This window comes from Equus caballus, chromosome 4 (genome assembly GCF_041296265.1).
Source record: "Equus caballus isolate H_3958 breed thoroughbred chromosome 4, TB-T2T, whole genome shotgun sequence".
NCBI classification, from domain to species: Eukaryota; Metazoa; Chordata; class Mammalia; order Perissodactyla; family Equidae; genus Equus; species Equus caballus.
This window is the reverse complement of record NC_091687.1, coordinates 97,049,962-97,075,517: the sequence shown is the minus strand read 5'-3', so window position 1 is coordinate 97,075,517 and position 25,556 is coordinate 97,049,962. Positions and strand designations below refer to the sequence as shown.

At 36.4% G+C, this 25,556-nt stretch overlaps 1 protein-coding gene across 50 annotated transcripts in view; it reads right to left on the bottom strand.

Annotated features, from left to right (window-relative positions):
* The window catches only part of LUC7L2 (LUC7 like 2, pre-mRNA splicing factor), a 57,526-nt gene that overhangs the window by 25,787 nt on the left and 6,183 nt on the right, over positions 1-25,556 (bottom strand). For 5 of the 50 annotated variants that reach the window (XM_070265953.1, XM_070265957.1, XM_070265954.1 and 2 more), the window contains 5 exons: positions 25,389-25,490; positions 22,812-22,927; positions 20,882-20,958; positions 18,058-18,128; positions 16,357-16,451 (listed from right to left, as the gene is read on the bottom strand). In XM_070265953.1, coding sequence (XP_070122054.1) covers positions 16,357-16,451; positions 18,058-18,115 — 153 coding nt within the window. In that variant the 5' untranslated portion in view covers positions 18,116-18,128; positions 20,882-20,958; positions 22,812-22,927; positions 25,389-25,490. Of the gene's footprint in view, positions 1-7,710; positions 7,803-9,937; positions 10,016-16,356; positions 16,452-16,946; positions 18,129-20,881; positions 20,959-22,811; positions 22,928-25,388; positions 25,491-25,556 lie in introns of those variants that run through there. The other 45 variants (XM_070265955.1, XM_070265959.1, XM_070265958.1 and 42 more) reach the window with 23 other exon arrangements.

The window sequence follows — 25,556 nt, the reverse complement described above, 5'->3', positions numbered from 1 at the left end:
GATGAAAAGCAAAGCAGAGGTTTTCGAGTTGTAGGTATGCTATCCCATCACTGGAAGGTCTCAGAATCTCTGGAAGGGTGGTGAAAAGGAAATAGACTAATTCAAAAAGGTACAGTAAATATTCCTTTTGTTTTTTGTTACACAAACTACACAAAGTACAAGTACAACAAACATTACCACAGTAAAGTCATTCCTTCAACTAATAACTTAGGACCTACTTATGCCAAGCACTATGCTAGATGCTAGGGACACACTAATAAGTGACACCAAGATACAGTCTCTGACCTCATGGAGCTAACATTCTACAGAGAAGGAAACAAATAATGAACCACACTTGTGTCTCTGAACAAAGTTAAACGACATAATAAAAGAGAAATGCTCCCATTACTATGGGAGGCTACTTGGGATGAGGTGGTCAAACAAGATCTTTCTGAAGAGGACACATTTAAACTGGATCTAAAAAGTGAGAGGAAGCAAACTAACCTTAAGTGTGTTCAAAGATTTACAGAAGATTTAGAAGGCAGATCCTTCAAAAAGGATAGGCCAGAGTCACCCAACCAAAGGGAAGTTTCTAGCAGCAGGGAACAGGACTGGAGTATCTACAGCACACAGGTCTGCGTCTCAGCTTTGTAGGATCTAGAAACAACTTTGCCTGTTTAACTTTTTTGCGAACAATCTGGATATGTGTACAACAAAGGATATGATCACCAATTTTGCAAAATATCCCAAACTAAAACAGTCAAACAGATTGACAGAGCAGATAAAAAATAAATAAATATGAAGTCCTATGGTTATAGCTAAGAAAAAAATTTACAGATAACTAGGTATGAGCAGAAAATTAGACAAATTAAAAAAACTTAGTAGGCAAAAGTAAGGGTTTTGGTGTGGCACGACCAAGAAATTTAAGTGATATAAAACTAACTTACAGGATGCAGTATGAGCAAAGTGAGAAATCTCTTACTGAAGGCTAGTGTTAAAAGCAAACAACTCTCTTCCAAAAAACACATTCTGTGTGGTAACACATTTCAATAAATAAATTAGATTTATTTAATAATAATAAATTTATTTAATAATAAATAAATTAGACAAAGTGTCTCAAAACCAAGCTATACAAAAAAGCCAGAGAACAGATGTAATTAGCTGGAGAAGAATCAAGATGTGAACCTAGTCATCCATCAACTGAAGAACTTTTCAGTTTATTATGGCCCCAAGGCACTCCAGTCAGATTTTAACTCTCTCAATACAAGAAAATATTTTCTAATTATTAGAGCTTTCCAAAGATGGAATAAGCCTCCTCAGTTAGTGAGTTTCCAGATAACGGAGAGAGTCAAATACAGTTTGGACAACCATTTTTCTAGGTTATCAAGGAAAGAATTCAACCATCAGGTAGCTTTTTATTTTTTGAGGAAGATTAGCCCTGAGCTAACATCTGCTGACAATCCTCCTCCTTTTGCTGGGGAAGACTGGCCCTGAGCTAACACCAGTGCCCATCTTCCTCCACTTTATATGTGGGACACCTGCCACAGCACAGCTTGCCAAATGGTGCCATGTCCACACCCGGGATCCAAACTAGCAAACCCCGGGCCGCCGAAGCAGAACTTGCGAACTTAATCGCTGCACCATCGGGCTGGCCCCTATCAGGTAGCTTTTATTCTTCCTTCTAACTCTGAGATTTTATGACTATCTAAAAGAGAAGTTTCTCTGTAAACTTTATTACCTCAGTTCTTAATTGCACAAAGCAACGAATGGGAAAATAGACAATGCCATCAAAGATATCCTTGCGGAAATAATAAGGGATATTCACTATTATAAAAGTCCTCATCACACTAACGGCTCTAAAGTATCAGGGTGTTGCTGAGCATGCTGAAATTTTCCCAGGCCCCACTGCTTACTCCCGTTCATTAGTCTATGGGTTAACAAACTAAGGAGTTTCCCAGTGACAAAGAGCAAATGAAACCTTCTACAGGTGTATGGAAATTCAAAGCTGCTTATTAAGCAACATGTAGTAAAGAAAAAATGTAATACTCTTTCAAAAAAACTTGCAGGAACGAAAGAAGTTAACAAAGAATTTGTTACTGCTACACCAGCCAGTTGTTTTCTTAATATCTTTTTTTTTTCTCCCCAGAGCCCCAGCACATAGTTGCGTATCCTAGTTGTAAGTCCTTCTAGGTCTTCTATGTGGAACGCTGCCACAGCATGGCCTGATGAGAAGTGTGTAGGTCCGCACCCAGGATCCAAACCCGCAAACCCCAGGTTGCCGAAGTGGAGTTTGCAAAGTTAACAGCTACGTCACCAGACCAGTCCTTTAATTAAGAGTATCTTAACATTAATCACTCCAACAACTCCCTTTACATTTGTATGTATTTCCACGGCTATAGTTGTTCATGGGACTACACTTACTTCATAAAATGTTAAGATGTCACAGTCGGAAATGCCTTTGGTTGAGCACACTGGTTCTCAACCTGGACCCAGGGGAGCTTTTAACTAACATTGATGGAAGCTTTTGAAAACAGGCCCAAGCCCTACCTTCCAAAGACTGAACTGAAAAGCCTCCCAGGCGCTTTAATGTACAGGGTTGAGAACCACTCACTGATCTAGTTCTCTTCCCATTCTACAGAAAAAGGAACTGAAGCCCAGAAAGACTGACTTGTTCAGGGTACTTATTAGAAAATCTGGTTAGACTGATTTCCAGTCTAACACCCCTTCTACCTTATCACGTTACTTCCAAGTATTTCAGTAGTAACTTATCTTTTAATATTTTCAGATGATATCCCCTATAACATCTAAAAAAGCTCTGCACGCAGCAGATATTCAAAGCAGCTGTCTACTGCCTTTCCCCCAGTTCTATCTTTATCCCCTGATCAACCACAATTCCAATCTGTTCTAAAAAAAAACTTAAAAGTAACATATAAGCCTTGTTGCCCACTCATAACTACCTTTTGACAAGAATTCTAGGCTTTCCCACAACTCTCTCTTTAAATTTACATCACAAGACCAACCAAAGGAAGAAAAGCAACTATGTGGATCAAGAACAAAATGAACACCAAAAAGGACACAATGACACCACTGTAGTGGGGCTGGAGCTTTGGTGAGAGGAGTAGAGTTGGGGGTAATGTATGCCTTGGGAGAGATTTATGGGACAGGAAAAAATTTATTAACTCTCTAGAATCTAAGCTCCAAAAGGACGTAGATTTTTTGTTCTATCCACTGTGTACCTGTGCCTGGTAGATAGCAATGTTTAATAAATATTTGTTGAATGAACCAAAGTGGGAAAATAGGGCATCCGGCAAAGGGGGTTCTAGGCTTGACAAGCAAAGGTGGTCAAGATGCACCCCAGGACAAAACTGGTCTGAGCTCTGCAGGGCAAAGTCTCCTCAGCCTCTCCTTGGATTATTTCCTTTGCTTCATCTCCTTTCCTTCATACGTCTTCTGAACTTCTCTTCTTTTTTCCTGTGTGCTCTTTTCCTCCAGGAGGTAGACTACTTGGGCTTTTCACTGTCCTGGGCCACACATATGGAATATTTAAAATAAATAACAAGCAAGCCAAAATAAACCAAACAATTATTTGCCCCTGTAAAAGTGAGTAAATGGAAAGTATGCGTATGTTAATGTTCTCTGAGACCCTAGCCATCTAATTAAAAAGCAACCAGAGGGAATCATGATAGAGCACACCATGACCAACTATGGACCAATATTCAAAAGTAGAAATCAATCCTGACTTCATCACTGATGGTGCAATAGTGCTCTGAACACTAAGTGCACAGATATTTGCTGTTGCTGCTTCTCTGTTGAAATAAGTGAGCCTCGGGGCCGGCTCCGTGGCCGAGTGGTTAAGTTCGCATGCTCCGCTGCGACGGCCCAGGGTTCGGATCCTGGGTGCGGACATGGGACTGCTCGTCAGGCCACGTTGAGGTGGCGTCCCACATCCCACAGCTAGAAGGACGTGCAACTAAGATATACAACTGTGTACAGGAGGCTTTGGGGAGATAAAAGCAGGAAAAACAAAAAAAGATTGGCAACAGTTGTTAGCCCAGGTGCCAATCTTTGGGGAATAAATAAATAAATAAATAAGTGAGCCTCAAACTGAGCAAAATAAAAGGTTTGGTTATTTAACTTAAAATGACTTTTTGTGATGAAAGTCACAGGAAGCGTTTTGAGTTTTTAAATTTAACAAGTAATCTACTTCATAATTAAATTCTTTCCACGAGTTTATTCTTTGTATTTTAATTAACAGACATTTAAATTCTTAGACTGTAAATGAAAAAAATAGGGGCCAGCCAAGGGTTCGCAGTTTAGGATTCCAGGCAAAGACCTACACACTGTTCATCACGCCATGCTGTGGTGGTGTCCCACATACAAAAGAGAGGAAGATTGGCACAGACGCTACCTCAGGGCCAATCTTCCCAACCAAAAACAAACAGCTTATTTTTAACTGGATAAATTCAGTTCTGCATTTTGTCTTCTCCATCCTAAATCCGTTTCCTCTACGAAATCTTAAATAACTATACCCGATCCCTTATAACTTCATAACATTTTATATTGTTTTATTATTTAACAAAGTTGATTCTTCGAACTGCTTTTTAGTTGTTATTTTGAAATTCCAAAAGTGAATGTTATCTCCCCAAGTGGACTCTAAGCTTCACGAGGAAAATGGTTTATTTCTCTTATTTTTCTCTCCGACATAAAAGACCAGGTTTTTCACAACCCAAGACTATTAAACAAACTTGATGATTTGACTAAGGAATTGTAATTCTAACAAACTGAGGAAACAAAGAAATAAGTTCATAAAGATAAATGGACAAAAAAGTTTTAAAATCATGTTTTTGATTTAAAAAATTAGAAACATTTTAAGAGCCTAACAATAGGGGTGTAATTAATTGAATTATGGAATAGCCATACAACACTCCATTTTATAGCCACTAGAAATGATGTTCTTGATACTAAGTGGAAAACACAGAAGATAGCAAAGAAAGAAATATAATAAAATGCCATTTTTCTAAATTCAGATACAGATACGGCTGTGAGATTAGTTAGTTTGAACTTTTTGATACTGGATGAATTAAACGTAATGAACATATTATATATCCTTACAATCAGAAAAATCAATAAGCCACTTTAATTTTAGAGAAAAAAAGCAACAGGAACAGAGGCATGTGGAAATTATACATCAAAATCAACAAATAAAAATGATATTAAAGTAGAGCAAATCAAAGGGCTGATTTATACATTTGAGTGTACTGCCAAATGTAAACTAATGGCAGTAGTATGTTAATGAATATATCAGTGACAGAAACGAGGCACAGTAACAGCTCCAAGTAATTGCAAACACTCTTGCTTTGTTATATGTTAGTACATTTGCTCAGTTCTATGAGCTAGATCCTGAAGAGAATTCCAAAACAGTATGAGAATATAAAGTCATGCTATCTAGGAATTTATAGTCTCAATGAAAAAAACAAGACATTCAATTAAAACAACAGTTGCAAATGTAATAAAGATGTACATTCAAGAGTTTCATTGCCACAGCGTACACCAAGAACAGAAACAAAAACTATTAACATACTAAGAGCACTGGATAAATAATTTAGGAGACAGCCATATTTGAAATATAATGCAGGTATTTTAAAAAAATGTAGACTACTAATATGGAAATTTCTCTAAGTGAGAAACATTCAAACATGTAATGCCATTTGTTAAAACACACACACTTACAAATGAACACAAAAGAGAGTGAAAGATGTACATTAAACTGCTGACGGGGTTCAGGTCTGGGAAGGGGATGATGTGTAACAGGAAACATTCATGTGTCATGTCTTTACCTCTTACACTTGAAGACTACACTGCCTAAGTAATAAACAAAACAAGACGGACTGAGGACTGACCAACTCGGAAGACCTCCCTTTACCTCTTACTAGCCATTTAGCTCTGAGAATTTCACTTAATCTCTTTTCTCAAGTACTTCAGAACTGCTGTATCGATCAAATTACAGACTGACTAGACGGCAGAAGATTTTTAAATACGAGTCAACATATGCAGAATTTACTCTGTAGGCAAAGAGGAATGTTTGACTGCCAGGACAGGAATGCGACATGATAAAATCTATATTTTTAGAAGCATTAACACAACACTACTGAATGGACTGACAAGTGGTTAAGTTCGTGTGCTCTGCTTCAGCAGCCCAGGGTTTGCCGGTTCGGATCCTGGGCGTGGACCCATCACTGCTCATCAAGCCATGCTGAGGCGGCGTCCCACATAGAAGAACTAGAAGAGCTTGCAACTAGGATATACAGCTATGTAACGGGGACTTTGGGGAGGGGAAAAAAGAGGAAGATTGGAAACAGATGTTAGCTGAGGGCCACTCTTCCTCACTAAAGAAAGTGATTACAAAAAAAAAAAAGAAAGAAAGAGACTAAGGGCAGAAGAGGCTATTACAACAAACCAGAAATAAAGCCCCGAAGGGTCAAATTGGAAGAGGAAAAAGAAAGGAGGTCAAACAGAGTGCTAAAGAAAACTAAAAGCATTTTAAAGAGGATGGATCTCTGAAATCATCAATTTCATCACCACCTCCCTACAAATCTAGAAATCCAGGCTCAGAAGTCTTAAGATCCTAAGCCAGTGGTAGGAGAGTAAAAATTTGAACCTATCCTTTAATATAGCTCAATATTCTTTCACTGACCCCCAAATCAACAGGTTTTAACTAAATGGAAATGAAATGTGGAGAGGAAAGTTCAGCAGTATTATCAAGACTTCAAATATTTCAGACATGAGCAAACAATGATGGCACCAAGATACTAAATCAAACGGTAGAGTTGATCTGTGAAGGAAATTGTTTTGGACATGCTGAATTTGATGTAACAATAGGAAATCCAAGTAGCAGTTTCCAGAATTGTACAGATCTAAGACTACGTTCACTAAAGGCTTTCTTTATCCAACTATGTTTTCCAAGCAGAAAGTTTTACATATTCTTCTTTGGAGTTACAGTTCAAGTATTTTTCTGGGGGACTCTCATTAAACAAATTATATAGAAACCCTGAGAGTCTGACGACCTTAGGTCAATTTATTAATAGTGGAGACACTGAAAAGTACTTCTAAAGATGACAGCAGCAGGACATCATCACACAAAAATTTAACGGGGGAGAAGGTGAGGAAGAATAGTTGGGAATAACAGTATAAATTTCTATAAAACGTGTCTTAATAATATAAATAAGAATTTTCATCATACTTAAGATTTAAGAAACTCCATTCCCAGATAACTTTATTTAACAATCCTTTTTTTAAAAAAAAAAAAAAAAAACAGCTTCATGAGAGCAACAGTTCTAATTTCATCTAATCTGGCTTTAATTCTTCCATTTATTTACTTATCCTGCTTAATTTGTTTAAAATAATTTTTCCCATTTGTCATTTTATTATGTTTTTCTTACACTATTTTAAGAGTCTTAAGTGAAAGACATCAAAATGTGACAATGATAATTTAGATATAGTAGAAAGACAGCAAGGAATATAAGAATAGGTAGCAATATCAGTAAAGTACTAACAGGAATACACATCATCAGCTGGAGAAAAAATGAAACAAAACCACAGCAGCAGGACAGAAAGCAAAGAAAACACAAAGCCCTAGCCTAGCATTTGAACCCTTCCATATATACACCACTCCAAAGCCAGTGCTATTTTCTAAAACAAAATCATCTACACTTTGATCCTTGCTTCTTGTACCTTCACTTTCTTTCTTCCTCGTATTTGTAAAATCTCTCTTCCATCCAAGTTCAATGTTTGCTTCAAGACCCAGCTCAAGAACAAGAGAAAGCCTAGAATAATATGGAAAAAATCTTGAAGTAACAAAACCTGGGTATGACTTTCAGTTACACCATTACTGTCTCAAACTAAAAATTAAGGTTTTTCTTTCCCAATTCCAATTTCCCAATTGCTGGCTCTCAAAACAAATTAAGTCGAACATGAGCATTCAGTGGAGAGATGGGGCGCACTGCGCATTGTAGAAATTCGTGGTTTTCCAGTACTTCTTAATTTTTTATCTGCCAGTTCCCATTTGTATGTTACACCGCCAAGTCCATTTTCCCCTCAGCAGATAAAGAAAAATAAAGCCCTTCTTCTACCTTTTCTTAATATTTTTATCCATTTCTAACCCTAGATATGCAAAGATATCTAGAGAAAATTAAAATAAAAGGCCTTGCCCAACAAAAGACTACACTATCTAACTGAGAAGAGAGCGAGAACATACACACGGACAAAATAAAACAACAAGTGCCTATTCAGTAGTCTGGAGAGCATGTGCTACACTGGGGTTCAGAGGCTACACTGCTGCAGGCTCAGGCAATCATGTGCAGTAAGCTAGGCAGGATTTACATCTGCAGAGGAGAAAGAGTATTCCACGCAGAGAAGAGGGTAGGAAAAAGCATCACGTTGGGGAAGGAAATGAGTGAGACAACAAGGAACAAGTCAGTCTGGGTGAAAAAGAAGATCCTTCAAATGTCACTTCATCAAAAAAAAGTTTTCTCCAACCACCCTGCCAGATTAGCTTCTTGCTGTCTGTCCCGGACAATGTAAATTACCTAACCATGCTTTATTCGTCATAGCACTTAAATCCTATCTGAAATCACCTTACTTATTTTCATACTTGGTTATGTGCCTCACACATTGGAACGTAAGCTCCCACCATTAAAGTAGAAATCTGTGTCCACTTCTGTGTCCTCAGCATAGCATGTGGCACATACATAGTAGGTTCTCAAGTACGTGTTAAGTGAATGAATGAATGATCTCAGCAATCGGCACCATTCCCAGAGATGAAAGAACATCATTTCTTGAAGAGGAATTTTTTAACTTTTACTACAAATTCTCTTACTTTCTCCACTCAGCCCTCATTGATCTGACACTTCTTGCTCACCCTTTTTTATTTCTTCCTCTGCTTAATTCTAGTATTACTTAAATTTCATTATTCTAAACACTATTATTATAATAAATACCATAAAGGGGAAAAAAACATAAAAACCAATCTAAATTTGGAAATTTTACAAATTACACTATCCAAATACATGAAAATAGGTGCCTATATTTTTTGATCCTGCAGACCAAAAAAGTCTACATAATATATATTTAAGATGTTTTATTCTATATAGGTCAAACACCAAATGCTTTTAAAAGTTCCCTTAATGAGTAAGAATCATCCAACTAGAAAGGATTTTACTAAGTCATTTGGTCTTGCCACTTGCACATCAAGGTAGAACTCATCACATTTTTAAGAGTATTTCCAGGGTTCGGCCCGGTGGCGCACTGGTTAAGTGTGCACGTTCTGCTTCGGCGGTCCGGGGTTTGCCGGTTTGGATGCCAGGTGCGGACATGGCACTGCTTGGCAAGCCATGCTGTGGTAGGCATCCCACATATAAAGTAGAGGAAGATGGGCACGAATGTTAACTCAGGGCCAGTCTTCCTCAGCAAAAACAGGAGGATTTTCACCAGATGTTAGCTCAGGGCTAATCTTCCTCCCCACCCCCAAAAAAAAAAAAAAATTCCAGAGATAGAAAATCCATGATTTTGCTTGAAGTTTTTGGTTAATCAACTGTATAATAAAAATGTTTTAAGTTTTCGCTTATTACCATGCATTTGCTATATTCTGTGTTCATTGTCTACATACTCCAAGTGATGCATTTATAACTCCATCCTCCCTTTTTCAATGAATAGCATCAGAGAACACACTGGTTTCTTCAGACTTGATAAAATGCAGTTTACAAAACTGTACATACCTCTAAAAGAGATCTGAAGAATTCAGGGAATACTAAGAGGATGATTCCTGGTTCTTAGATAATAAGTATTTATTGAGAATCACTGTACAGAAAAGCAAATGTGACACTGAAATATGTTAACCAAGTACTAGACTACAAAAAACTATTTCTTTCAACAGTGACTTCCAGACCTCATTTTGCCTTACTTGGGAGTAACTGGTCTTTGATACTTTGTACTGTTTCAAGAGTCATCCTAAAGGACAGGTTCAAGATTTAAGATATGCCTAAAAAACAAGCAAAAGGATGGAGAGGACATAAGTACGTATAAATGAAATACGGTAGTTATGTGTAAAATATTTATTGAAGCTGATGTATGACGTTCATTACACAATTCTACTTTATATTTGAAATTTTCTATTAAAGAAGTTAAAAAAGATTCTTCCCTCAGACTGATTCAATAATACTACAGAATAAAAATAAAAAGTAAAATTAATTTGTTATTTGATTTATAAAGGCTGGACATCAGCACTATGGCTCATCATATCTACATGCATATATGTATTGGTATTTAACCATTAATGCAAGTAATGCTCACCAATCTCAACTAGAGACAGACTAAACTAGAACAAGATTCTAGAATACATGGTCTTTGGGTCACATTAAAAAAAAATCACCAAACTGGTGCAGCCACTGTGGAAAACAGTATGGAGATTTCTCAAAATATTAAAAATAGAAATACCATATGGCCCAGTCATCCCACTACTGGGTATCTATCCAAAGAACTTGAAATCAGCAATTCCAAAAGTCCCATGCACCCCTATGTTCATTGCAGCATTATCTATCATAGCCAAGATGTGGAAGCAACCTAAGTGCCCAGCAACTGATGACTGGATAAAGAAGATATGGTATATACAATGGAATACTACTCAGCCATAAAAAAGGATAAAATTGCCCCATTCACAACAACATGGATGCACCCTGAGGGTATTATGTTAAGTGAAATAAGCCAGATAGAGAAAGACGAACTCTGTGAGACTCCACTCATAAGCGGAAGTTAAACATGTAGACAAAGAGAACAGATTATTGGTTACCAGGGGAAAGTGGGGGTGGGGGGCGGGCACAAAGGGTGAAGGGGTGCACCTTGAACATGACTGACAAATAATAATGTACAACTGAAATTTCATATGGTTGTAAACTACCATAATCTTAATAAAAAGTAAAAAATAAATAAATAAAAATCACCTCCATAAGCCTGAAGTATATTAAGTTATTTTAAGGATATAAAATGAATTTCTGCAAGATTATTCAGGGGGCCGGCCCTATGGCCAAGTGGTTAAGTTCACGCGCTCCGTTGCAGGCGGCCCAGTGTTTCATTGGTTCGAATCCTGGGCGCGGACATGGCACTGCTCATCAAGCCACGCTGAGGCAGCGTCCCACATGCCACAACTAGAAGGACCCACAATGAAGAACATACAACTATGTACAGGACGGCTTTGGGGAGAAAAAGGAAAAAAATAAAACCTTTAAAAAAAAAAAAGATGATTCAGGATGACAGAAAAAGGTTATTTCCCAAGGGCATATGTACCCTAAGTTGAAGAGTTCCGTGTATTCATGTGCCAATTTGCCAACAAAGCTCCAAACTATATTTAGGACTTAGTTTTTAAAGTTTAACAGTAAAGTTTTAATTATTCACTCGAAAGCTGTTAATGTGCCTCTGATTTCCTAGGCATCAAATGTATTTTTGGTTTAGGTAGTCTCCAGAAATGCTTATTAAAGGAATGCATATTTTTTTAAGAGACTGAGAAGGATAAAATACAAACAGCAAATCTGTTCAATACAAGGACATATTACACTTCAAAAGCCAAATCAGGTAAAACCTAGGTTTTCTGGCATTTTACAAACTGGAAAGCTCTAGAAATTGGCTCTAATACAAATTTTTTCAAAAATCAAGCCAGTAATCCAGTCTAATGCTAAAAACACTTGTTAAAAAATACCAAAGTAGCCCAAAATAAACCATTTCTGGGGAAGAGACTGAGTTTAAAGTAACTACAGATTAATTTTTTCACATTTGCATGTGGAACCACCGCTGTCGTATCTTGATAAGCAACTCAACAAAACCAAGATATTCTCCAGCTCCTTATCTGTTAAAAGGCAACACAGTTCTGACTAACAATCATTAAATTTTGAAATCCAAACTCAGTTATTGAAACATTTATTTAGCATTCCACTTTTGAGTTGATTGATTATTCATTCAACACAATGGAGGAACACTGTTCTAAACGTCGGGGATACAGCATTGAACAAAACAACATCCCTGCCTTAATTATATGAAACTTACAATCAAGTGGCTGGTTGAGAAAATTCTGCACAGGTTTACTTCTTATCACCTATTCTGCTTCTCTATACTTTCATGGATCTTTTCTATATGTACTACCAAAGAGACTTCAGCAGTTTTAAAGAATAGGTTTGTATGTACCCAACTAACTGATTTTAAAATAGGCCTTAAAAGAAAGAGTTAGAGGAGCAATAAAGGAGTTTCAATTAGTAAAAATTGCACTTCGGATAAAACCCAGAACCTCTTGGGGCATCATAAAATCAACTCAGTCAGAATTGTTGACAACCAATACTCCCAACCAATTACTTCAAAAAGGGATATAAAGTTTTTACTTTATCCCCATCTTTAAGTATTTAAAATCAGTTCTTTTTAAATTCTATCTCTGAGCAGTAGAATCTTTTTGAAACAAAATTTCATAGAAAACTTCTACATTTAAAATGTGTAAAATTCTAGTTTGAAAAGGAAAGACTGGCCTACCCTTATGTTCTTAGTACAGAGATGTCTCCAAGGACTTGTCAGAAAGATCTGAAAGTCATTGCCCTAGATAACTGTTACCTAAAAACTAACAACAACAACAAAAACATTTTAAAAGGTATCTAGATTTAAGTAACTCAGATTCTTGCACGGCATAATATACTGTGATTCTTTGATTATGAGACACATCTGACAAGTGTAAATTTCTCTGAGCCTTAATTTTTCCTATCTATAAAATGAAGGCTTTAAGCTAGAAGACATGAGGGCCTGTCAACACTAAAATTATACTATGATAGGGGCTATAACAAAATTACTAGTGGCCATTTCTGAATTTAGGACAGGCACACTATGAGAGTATACATTTCCATCTCTGCAGATCTTAATATCGACTTCTGTAACCATCTCTGCTTTAGATTTGATGCCTTTTGTAAATTATCACTAACACGTATCTTTTTCCCAGATCACTAGGAACTAGATAGACTTTTTTAAAAGTACTTCAATATACTTATCTTTCCTCAGGGAAGATATGTACCAGAAATAATGTGCTGGGGGCAGATGGGGATAACAACTCTACTCAGATTTTTTGTTTTGCCTAAATCTGAAAGGGGATGCTGTCTAGTGTCTGCATGGTGAACACAACAGGGAGAAACCAAGTGTGCCAAAAGGAGAAAACAGTGGGACTAAAACAAGAAAATATTCTAGATGCATAGGAAAATAAGCCAAGCCTTTGAAATACACTAACTTCCTAAGTTATAAGAAAATTTCATGCTTCTTATAAAAATCATAATCCAAAGAGATACATATACAATTACTTTGATTCTGTTCTACATTTTACCTCCTCTGATTAATTTATTAGTTTAAGAATTAGTTACACCAGAGTTGCAGACTAATGAAAGGTAAAATGTTACAGGGGCATTTCATCAAACTGAATTCCAAAAATATTCCATACTAATTGTCAGTTAGAGTATATTTTTAGAAATCACACTTGTCCATTTTCAAATGCTTGATATAAAGTTCAACCTCTTTATAATGGAAAACGACAGAGAATACATTTCTGTGTATTCTTTTGCTAAATAATCTAGAATATTGGTGAGTCCTATTCTGCCAGAAGTGATAATTCTGAGCAACAAGGTCAGGAAAACTAAAGGGCAACCTTCAGTTATACAACAAAGAAAAAGCATTATAAAGTCAAGTTACAATTCAGTTCTTTTTAGCTAACATGTAAAAAAACAAAACAAAACAAAACAAACCAGCACCTTCAACATAAAGAGATGTGAACTGTTAGACTTTGTGCCAGAAAAGTCTTTGTTCTACAGAGATTGGTTGCTAAAGAAGTCACAGCTCTATAATTACAAACCATTTGTACATAGGATGAACGGTTATAAACAGCCCTTTTTAGTAACCATAAGGGTCATGAGGAAGTGACACTATGGATGGTTTCAAGTTCTCAAGGATAGCACTCTATGGCAACCCTGGAGTTGCCTTAGAGTCCTAGAGACAGTCCTTAAAATTCTGCTTAAATTCTGACACACATTCACCACTATGTAACCCCTTCCTTACATATGACCACCTTTTTTCTATTAGACTGACAAAAAGGAGGTATTTCTCATCTCGAGTTTCCCTGGCAAGCACCTGTAGAAGGACTTTCCTTAACTGTTTTTCATATAATCCAAGATAGGAGCCTCTCTCTCTCTCTCTTTTTTTTTTTTTTTGGTGAGGAAGACTGGCCCTGAGCTAACATCTGTTGCCAATCTTCCTCTTTTTGCTTGAGGAGGATTGTTGCTAAGCTAACATCTGTGCCAACCCTCCTCTATTTTACGTGGGATGCTGCCACAGCATAGCTTGACAAGCGGTCCTAGGTCTGGCCCAGGGTCAAAACCTGCGAATCCCAGGCTGTCAAAGTGGAACACACAAACTTAACCACTACAGCACCACGCCAGCCCTAGGATACCAGCAATTTTAAGCTTCATCATTAAGTTCTGTACCATATGAAAACTGTTACCAACAAAGACAGTATTTTTCTGTCATCAATTTTAAGATGTATTATTTCAGGGATGTTAAAATTTGAAAAGATGTACATGTTATAAATCAAACAGCAGGAATTTTACAAGAAGGGAAAGTTCAAAACCAACCACTCATCCTTTTTATTTAAAATGATGCAGGATTAAGTATTACCTACAGAGTAGAAAACATGCTGAAGACTACAGCTCAGAAAATTTGGGTTTGGTCCCAGTCTTACTTTAAATCAACAAAACTGAGTGATTTTGAATAAGTCAGTTAATATCATTAAGGCTAACTTTGGATCATCTATCTCAAAATGGTTTAAATAAATAAATGAGCATAACTGCATATGTGCATTATAAAAAGTAAAGGACAGCCGTGATGCCAGATTTTTATTTTTAATGAAATACCTGAAGACCATAATACATCAAAGTCCTGCTACGGCTGGTCTTAAAGTATTAAAAAATAAAAAAACCAAATTCTGCCACTTTGTTAATGAATCTTGCTCTCAAAATTTATTTGAAGTGATGATTTAGCCATTAAATAAAATGACTTTGTTAAATTTAACACAATAGTAAATGTGAAGAATCAAAGTACACTACAGATAGATTTTATAGATTTCAATTTTATTATAGCACAGTAGAAAATACTTCTAAAACTCTAAAGAGGAGATCTGAGGATTAATTATCTGTCATAGTCCTAATTCAAGCGCTCAGAAACTGGATTTCTTTCCTTGTGGTATTACACTTTTTAAAAATTTAGGTATTATATATACTTATACTTATTATATATACTTTCAAAAAATTTAGGTATTATATATTTTTTAAAGCATAGGCTCTTTTTTCCTTTTAACATTAATATATTTTTGATAGTTTTTCCTACTGGAAAAAGAAAGCGATGTCTTCTATTGCATATGCCTGATACATATCTGTTTGGGGCATTTAACTCTTCCTATCAAGAAGAAATCACTCATTTACACATCCTTAACCAAGGGAACTCATCACTTCTGAAAAGGGAAGTCAGAAGTCTTTTCTTCATTTCAGTCATTTCTGGCAAATGAGAAATAAAGTCAACTCAATATTTAACCCCCACTGGCACTTCTCCGCCATCAGATGCAGCCTGTGAATGGAAGCTCTTGCAGTGACTAATCATTTCCACCCAATCCAAAAGCCAGGGAACCAAATCCTTGGTTCCACTTAAGTCCAGCATCATGTGGTTTATCTTCCAAATTAAAATGACGATACTCTAACATCAGCCAACACCATTAGACACAGAATCTGAATTAGGTGAGCTTTACATTATTAGGAGTCAGCAACATAAATGAATTTTAAAGGATAATACTACTTGCAAATTAAGCTGTGTGAATTTAAATATTTACGAATCTATTTTCCCCACTATGATTTCCACAATATAAATGTGCACAACTCTTAACAAAAATGTATACTGTTTTGGACAAAAGTCTACTCTGCTCAACAGTAAAGGAAACTATTTTGAAAACCATTTATACTGTTTCTAAACTAAAAGTGTAACTGCTATATAACTGCCTTTATATTCCAAATAAGAAATGTTTTAAATTGTTCTGAAGAACAAAAAAACCTACAAAGTACAGCAGTGAGTTGTGTGAGAAATCCCATTATTGCAGATTTAAATTATCAACCTAAATAAATAAACAACATAAGGGATGCAAAGCCCTCTGCTAAAAGCAGTGTTTAAAAAAATCATTGCAGAATAATTTGACAAGGAATTAAGACTTTGTCAAGTTGTTCATTTTTGTAGTATACCAATAATCAAATAATAGATTTAATAAATACATACAGTTCCAGAGAGGACATCATGAGGGCAACAGTTGAGAAGGTGACTCTTGCATACTCTGTCATCACTGAATTTGATTCGTTGACGAGTAGTATCTCCTGTAATATAGGAAAGTTAATAACATTCAAGGTTAGACAACTGCAAAATACGTATTTTCTGAGAGCCCTACTATCACTAGCTTTTTATGTGTGGCTTATTACACACACATTTATAAATCAGCTCAAGAGGGATTAGTTTTTTATATAATATCCTACAGAAAATCTATTTTAGACAACATGCAGCTGCAGTACGTGTACTGCACATGTAACTCAAATAGTCAAAGTGGGAAAGCAATGCATTCTGTTAAACAGAGTACTTCAGAAAAGCATAGGATTTTAGAGCAGGAATGGACCTTAAAGATTATCAAGTCCAACTCCTTCATGTTGCAGATGAGGAAACTGAGGCCCCAAGAGGTTAAGCGACTTGCAGCAGACCCACTAGGAGAGTTTCTACTGGTATACAATGTTCCCTACTTGACACTAAGCACTGATTCATTTTGTAATTATTTACATTAATTGAAAAACATAAAAAGTAATCTTGCAAACATTGCATACACACTGCGAATCCCCACTGAACCCCAGACGCCATTTCTTCCACTATTTTGTTCCAGCTGAAGTGTCTCCCTTTTGCTGCTGGGAGGAGTTAGAGAGGGTAGAATAACGTGTTTAAGAGCGTACAAACCTGGAAGAAGGACTTACACACCAGTCAAACAAAGGCACATTGCCGAAATGAAATGTTAACTTTAATGCCTCCAAAGGTCCCATACCTCCAAGTTTTTTGTAGTCTGTGCTATATATGGCCAAAGTGGGTACATTTAAATTTATTCTATCTTCATAAAACACAATACACCTCCTAAGCAACAGAAGTATCCAACCTGCTAATCAAATATGCCTATCTACTCAAAATTTTAAAGAATCTAAGAAAAAGAAAAGTAACTAGCTCTAACAAAACATAGATGTTAGTTACAATTTTTTTGCTTAGAATCTTCGAAAGAAAAAAAACCAAACCAAACAAAACTCAAGGATGTTTCCTCTATGTAGAATGATAAGCCCTAAGAAACGTAGGTGTTTTATTTTAGCCTTAAATTGATATCATCATTAATGAATGAAAACCTACTGGTGAATTACTGAAGCAAGAACTGTAGGTACCAAAACAGATTGTAAATACCTTTGTACTTCACATGATGCTTAGAGCACTCCAAAAACTTTCATCTAGGAAGCGACTCAATTATTTAATTTCTGTCTTTCACATGTGAATAACAAAAAAGGTTAAAACTTTACCCCTTTCATATGGTCTTATTTTGAAGAGCTTAACTCAAAGTCAACTAAATACTGTCATTTTTAGGTGGGGTAAGATTTTGTTCAAATTGTTTTGACTTGGTTAAAAAGACTTAAAGAATATCCTAATTTGCAAACAGGGTACATAAAATTTTAAGAACAGTAACATAGCTAAAATGATAGCTTCAGAGCAGTTCAACAATAGGTTTTCTAGAGGCTAGTCTCTAGCTAAATAGCTTATTTTTGACACCACAATTTGGAATAATTCACTTAGTGTTCACGCCTGCTACTATAATAAAGGTTGTCTTGATGGTCCTTTTTTCCTTTTAAACACAACTGCTTTTGTTCCACATTCATTAACACATCTGAAAAGTTAGTGATAACTCACGGCTCGGCGAATGCGGGGCCTTTCTGACACTCCCTTGCGGATTGAAGTGGGCAGGCATAGATACATTGAACCTTTACAAATAAAACAAGGGGCCAGATTGTTCAGTTTGTATAGAATAGACTCTGCCAGCAATTTCAATACAGCATCTAGAAGTACATGTTGACTGTAAAGATTCTTGTATATGAAAACAAAAGTGAACAAAATCAGGGTGTTTTATTTTTTTAAATATTGACTTAGTAAGTGTAACCCTAGAGAAGAATATGACTGACCACAGGTAAAAGTCCAAGGCTGCAGCTCTGGAAAGTGGTCCTTGGGCCAAGAGGGTTTTAAAAAACATTTTTTTAAAGTATATTTCATCGAGACTTTGGTGAGGGCCTTAGGCTGATGTGAGAATGGGACTGTGATAAGCTCACGCCAGAATGGCAATGCTACATTAGAGGGCTATATTAGAGGCTTTTTGCTTCCTAGCCTATAAAAAAAAAGTTTTATTTTAAATCTGTACCCAAATTATGCTAAGAAACTTAAAGATGATATACATTTTTTACGTACGGGCAAAAAAATCTTACCTACCTAGGAGTCTCCCTGCTACAAGTCTCTAAGCTTTTCAGTAATGCGACAGCGGTATAGTTTCAGCACTTTGTCAAACTAACGGCTCGAGAATGTTATAAGCTAGACCTTAGAATAAAATCAAGATTCATGGAAATTTTACTAATCAAACATTTCATCAAGTAGGGCAACTGCTTTCGCTCCAGAAATCACAACATTAAATCTATCATTCAGATATATGTGCCCTGAAGACACAGCTCTCAGATAAGATATGAACAATTTCAAATACAAATTTAGCAAATATTATCCCTGATGAGCTTTTAAAAAAGAATCAGTTTCTATAAATGCCAAAAAGTATTTTAAAACAATTCTTCACTGCATATGAATGGTTGTTCCACAGACATTTGATAACTGCAGCAAATACAATAAATACAGCTATCAAATGTCAGCCTGTACATTACAGAAAGCTTTAAAACAATAAAATAATAAAACCTCTAATAATTTGAGATACAGAAATATTCTGAGAGGGACCAGCAAGTGAGTATCTGTTTACTGATATCTTGAAAGTTTTACTTAAAAGACTTTAAGGTTAACATTTAAAACTAATTTGGCCACATTACCATGCAGTACTTAATAAATTTATTTGGGCTTATGCCATGAAAGCATAATTTGGCTACACCAAGAAATTTTACAATAAAAATACTGGTAATTTTGGTTTCTGTCAAGATATCTGGCCCAAACCATGTTTTTCAAAAGAAACTAGGTAAACAGTGCCCATTTGAGGGGAGCGGGGGACACAAATATGAACCAAATCTCTTTATAATACAAGGAATTAATTTATGAGTTCAATGCATTTTATCTTTGGGTTTTCTGGGCATATATTCATACAAAAATAACCTAAATTAAGAAAAAACAATTGCCCTGTTACACTAACATTGGATCCAAATCAGAGAATCAAACCTATCAGTGAACATATCCTCTGTGCTAGACAATGAGGTTAGAATAAGGCAACTAAGACAAGCTCTCTACCCTCAAAGAGCCCATGATTCTGCTAGAGAAACAGGACATTTAAATGAAGTAACAAGTAATAATACAAGGTAGCATGATCCAAGTATGAAAAGGATGTTTCAAACAGTAGTACTTCAGGAATTCTAAGACTAGAATGACTATTAGGGACTGGAGAGGTTAGAAAAGGCTTCATTAAATAAGTAGAAGCCAAAACTTGAAGGAAGATAGGACTTAGACCAAAGGAAAGGAGAAAAAAGAGCATTCCAAACTGGAGTAATATCTTTGACAAAGCTTATAGAGGCTGGAAGGTTTGGGGAACAGTAAGTAAATCATATTTAACTTTGGCAAATGGCTTCATGTAGGGGAATAGCAAAGTTGGGCCAGAACAATATTTTTTGGGTAAAATTTGATTTCTTAAATAAGTTTTTCATTCTTTTCTTCAATCCAGAGTTTTAGTGTGTAAACAACGTAAAAAAAAAAGTTTAAAAATAATGAGGCAGAGCTTAGACCAAGTTATTTGAGTTAACAACAACATGTCTTACCCATAAAAACATGGAAGTCTCTCTGCCCTCTAACCTCCACTACTAATCAAGCTTTGTACGTAACCACAATGCCAAGTTTTTAGAATTAGAAACTTGTTACGCACTTTGGCAGGCAAAGTGTTCCTCACTTGAATGGAAGCACCAAAATTTCTATTAATATTTCCCACTAAGCAACTAACTTCAGAGTACAACTCTCTTAACCTCTCTCTCTCTCTCACTTAATTCCTTCATGAGTTTCATGAATTATAACCAGTATTTGGGAACACCTGAATCACAGGTGTACAATAAAAACTGGAATGCAAGTTATTCCTGTCGAAGTCTTTCAGCAATCTAACAGAGCCTAAAGTGGTACCAAGGCAGTTTCACTCAGGTAATACAGACAGGCCACACTAAAAAGGAGGCTCCTGTCCAAACCGTACCCAAATACTGCTATTCTCAAAACCCCTTCAACCTGTTGGGAGGGAAAAATCAGCCCACTGTAAACCCCAACACTGCTATTTTATGGTCCTGCCTTTTCTGAAACTGACTTCACCTTAAATTGTAGTAGTAACACTTAAAATCTTACCCTAAATGGGATCTAATATCATTTACATGGTGCATGCTATTTTCCCAACATCCACCCCCTCCCCTCCAGTGCCACCCACCCTCTCCCTCCCAAACAAACAATAAATCAAATCAACTTTCATAGATTTAGGTGCTATTTTAAAAACATCAAAATTTTACTTTACCCATTCTCTCCGATGCTCCCTGTATTTTTTTAAGCTGTGAGTGGATGACCATGCTATGTGATCAACAACTGTGAAGGCTAAGCAAAAGTGAACTGAGTTTAGTATTGTAATTTCAAAAGAACCTTAAAGTTTGTAATATTTGACATATATATTGGTATGCAGAATCCTTATTTTACTGCATATTATCAGGCATTAATGGCAAGCAATTTATAAAAAACAACTAATTAGTATTTCTTTTGTACAGAATTAGCTTAGAGCTTAGCTTAGGGAAAACAGAGAGGAGAAAACTCAACAGCACACAAAGCAAATGGAAGCATCCCCTAGTTTATAAATGAGGCCAGGAGAGAGAAAGCCCTCCCACATCCTCCAACACCACAACCAAAGCCCTCCCCACAGGCACAGTTGTTAGGGGCCACATGTTACTGATGGCTTGGGACAGGGTAGGCACATTCCCTCTGAAATAAAACCCATACACCTTCAGTGAAAGGAACACCAGAGTTAGAAGAAGTGTATAACTGAAAGCTTAAAGCTTCTTACTTCCCTGTGCCCTCGAATCCTCAAATGCAGAGAAATATTCCACCCTCTTATTACCATTTCTTACAATATAAGCTACTGAGTCCACATAACAACGTGGGAACTGGAGAAAGACCCGTGGCCAAATTCTGGTCTAGCACAAGGAAGGAAGAATCTGCCCTGTACTAGTAAATCCTTACATCTTCACATGGAACCAAGGTAAAAGCAGGTGACTACGGCTACACAGTGACTATGATACTGAAGAACCAACGTGATCACTTTTACACCCTTGAATTTTCTCACCAACTCCACTAACTTCTCCCACCTACCTTTGTTTGTTTAGAATTCAGCCTAAAACCCACCTCGAAGAACCCTTTTGTAATTAACCTTTAAAAAACAACCCTCTTATTACTCCATGTTCCTTTGTTAATAAATACATTCAGTTTAATTCACTGTATATTTATACAGCTCAAACTATAGGATTCATTTTATAAAAGGACTCACTATCATATCTTAACACAAAATGATTATAGATGCTTTGACACACTTAGTATGACTTGATCCATGTCAAACTTCCCAGGAATATATTTATTACATAAAGAAAGGAAAGAGAGAGTACTCAGCCAAAGATGGTAGTGGGAAAGACCAATTATGGTATTCTCCCTTCCAAATGGAACATCAAGTCACTTCTTTCTAACAGAACTTACAAATTCATCCTGAGTAGTAGTAGCAGCTCTTTCCTCCAGAAAATACAAAAATAAGGGTACTACACAGTTCAGAAAGGCTATCCCTCTTAATCCTTTCATATGGTCCTATAAGCTTATAATTAAGAATAGGTACTAATATCACCCCCACCGTAATCCCCATGACAAACCCAACATTTTAAAAATGTAATGCCCACTGTAGAAGAAATTTCCAGAACAAATTCATTCTTGCTGAATATGATCAAAGATCATACTAAATACTAAAAATCACTTTTTAAATCTACCAGCCTACTTGTCTATGAAAACTGTCTAACAAAATTCTAAGGAATGAGACTGGGAAACACCCTGGATAGTAGGAGAAAAAGCTTATAGGGTCTTTAAGAGCTATTCTAATGGTGACAGAAACGTGAGAACAGAATACTAAAGGAGCTGCATTCCAAGGGCTCTACACCATCCCTTGCCACAACACTATCTTCTCTCTCTATACAAGCACAGAGTCCTGGCCACTGGCAGGGGTCAACACCATCACATCACATGCTTTAGGAAATCTATCAACATATTTTTCCTCTTTGATATAAGAAATAAATTAGAAAAGCTTGAATAGTTATCTAAAAATTAAGCTCTAAAAGTAAATTATTTTATGAGATATGTTATAAAAGAAAGTCAGTCACTAAAAAGTTGCAGCCTGCTAAATTTTACACTTTGATACTTACTTGCAGAGCTGCAATTCTGATAGAGTTAACACTGGAACTCTGGATATCTGGTGCCTTCTATCATCCAGAACTTTCTATACACAAAATAGAAGCTATCTCTGGCTATGAAGAAATAGCTGAAAAGAACCAAAGAAAAAGTGATTGGCTGATTTATCTACTAAAAAGACAAGTTCTCATTGGTTGGTGATAGCTATAAAAGCTATGCAGAGCCTCCCCAAACCTAAAACCAATGAAGGAAAGAAATAAAAAGGGGAAAGAAATGAGAATATCAAAGGACAGAGGTGACAAACGACTCAATGATAAAGGAAGTTAAAATGAGAAACAGATTACCATGAAGGAGACTGAGCCTTACAACTACTGAAACAACACAGGAGAAATACTGTGTCACATTGAATACACACCAAATTCACAAGCTTCTGGAGAAGCTTCTGGAGAAAGGACTGAGACTATGAAGGGGAACATAAGAGACTTCATTTGCAATGCTTCAATTTTTTTTAATTTGAGGGAAATATACAAAACATTTGTTCATTCACACAGGTGTCTTTTGGTTTTGTTTTTTTTTTTGGTGAGGAAGATTGGCTGTGAGCCAATATGCGCTGCCAACCTTCCTCTCTTTGCTTGAGGAAGATTATCCTTGAGCTAACATCTGTGCCAATCCTTCTCTATTTTTTGTATGTGGGACACTGCCACAGCATGGCTTGATGGGTAGTGAGTAGGTCTGCGCCCAGGATCCAAACCTGTGAACCCTGGGCTGCCAAAGTGGAGTGTGCAAACTTAAGCACTACGCTGCTGGGCTGGCCCATCTTTTGTATTTTTAAACACTTTTTTCAAACTTAGACACCTATAATCAGTTGTCACAGAATTCATCACTTAAAAACAAACATAATTGTTCATGTGTAAATTTTCGCTCCCCACTAGACTGAGTCCCTCTAGGATTAGAGTCCTATGTCACTACTTTATTGCAGAGTCAAAAGATCACAGAAGCAAATATGTCCATAATCTCTAAGAAAAGGAAAGGAGGAAATAACTAAAGCAACTCAGCAAACTGGGGATATTCAGGAAAGCAAGATTCTATTTCTATCAACAATTACTATACCCTAAAGCACATCAGCCAATAAATACGCAGAATATCATGCCCGAGAAAATACTCCTTCTAATACTATGAGGCAAATTAAACAGTAACACAGGAATTTCTCAAACACATGGTTTCCAGAAACCGAGGTGAATCAACTGTTTTCCTAGCATGCATGCCCTGCTGTTCTCCTGTCCATAATGAAGAATTATAGCCACTTTCCCCAGTTTCTAGTCCAGGAGTTATGTTTGAGATGCAGCTTTTCCCACAGCCAGGTACTTTTTCACATTCCCACTATGGAACAGAATGGTGAAATTCTGCAGAACTGCTGACTACTATGGACCAAAACACTAATGGAGAGGTGAGAAATTAAGCTAAATGAGGCAATTTCACCCTAGAAGTCTCAATGGGCCTCTCGAGAGATTCCTAGATCTCTCCATCTCACAGGTGTGTATTTCTGGCCAGTCATTTCTACTTAGTGGCTAGGATGCATACAGTTCAAGAGGCTTTCCTTTCAGACGAATAGCTAAAACAGTATTTTCGAAAGTATGGGATTTGTACAAAAGATGATTTTAGGTGTTATATGATTCCACCAACATGACATTTTAAACACAACTCAATCACTTAGAGGTGATTATTTATCATGACTGAGTCAAGTAAAAAAGGTTCCACTTGGCCCTTATATGTGTTTAACCCATCTAAGAAGTTCTAATCTTTAGCATAAAGTAAGTGACAACAAAATCTAGTTATCTTTATGACACCATATTGTTTTCATTGCATTTATTTTTCTGGTGACATAAACTTTCATTTTAAAATTAACTTAAAATTTTTAGAAAGTGAGTTGACAAAAAATATTAAACAGAAAATGGGATAAAAAATAGGAAAGGTGCTGTGTGTGACTAATACATGGTTTCTCAAAACTTTTAATGTGCATCAGAGTCATGAGGAAGGCTCTTAAAACACAAATTGCTGGCCCCTATCCCCAGAATTTCTGATACAATAGGCCTGGGGTGGGCCCAAGAATATGTATTTCTAACAAGTTATCAGGTAATGTTAAGGTTTCTGTTCTGGGGACCACACTTTGAGAATCACCCATCTAGAACAGTGGTCAACAATCCTTTTCTTAAAGGGCCAGAGAGCAAATATTTTAAGCTTGCCAGCCATATCGCTCTGTTGCAACTACTCAACTCTGCTGCTGTAAGGCAAAGCAGCCACAGATATGTACAAAAAAGGACACAGTCGCGTTCCAATAAAATTTTATTTACAAAAAGCAGGTGGGCCATAGTGCCAACCCTGATCTAAAACATACCCACAAGTAACTGAAAAGGGTACACCGTGTAACCTAATAGTAGGACAGAACGTAGAAGCAGCTGAACAGCTAGGTACACGATAGGTACTACCCAAAAGATACCCAATCTATTTTACCGAAAGGCAAAGCTTTGGAAAGTTTTAACTCTGAAAGACAAAAACTAAGGTCTCAAGAAGATAAAAACAAAACAATTTACCATGCATTCAGGAGACATGACAAAAGACTCAGCAAGAGCAGCTGGTTAAATTCTTTTCAGGTTGAATCACACAGGTCAAACATCATTGCACATGGTTCACAACTAAATTAGAACATATGAATCAATATCTAGTGAGTGTTTTTTCAGGAAAAATGTTTTATAGTCCAT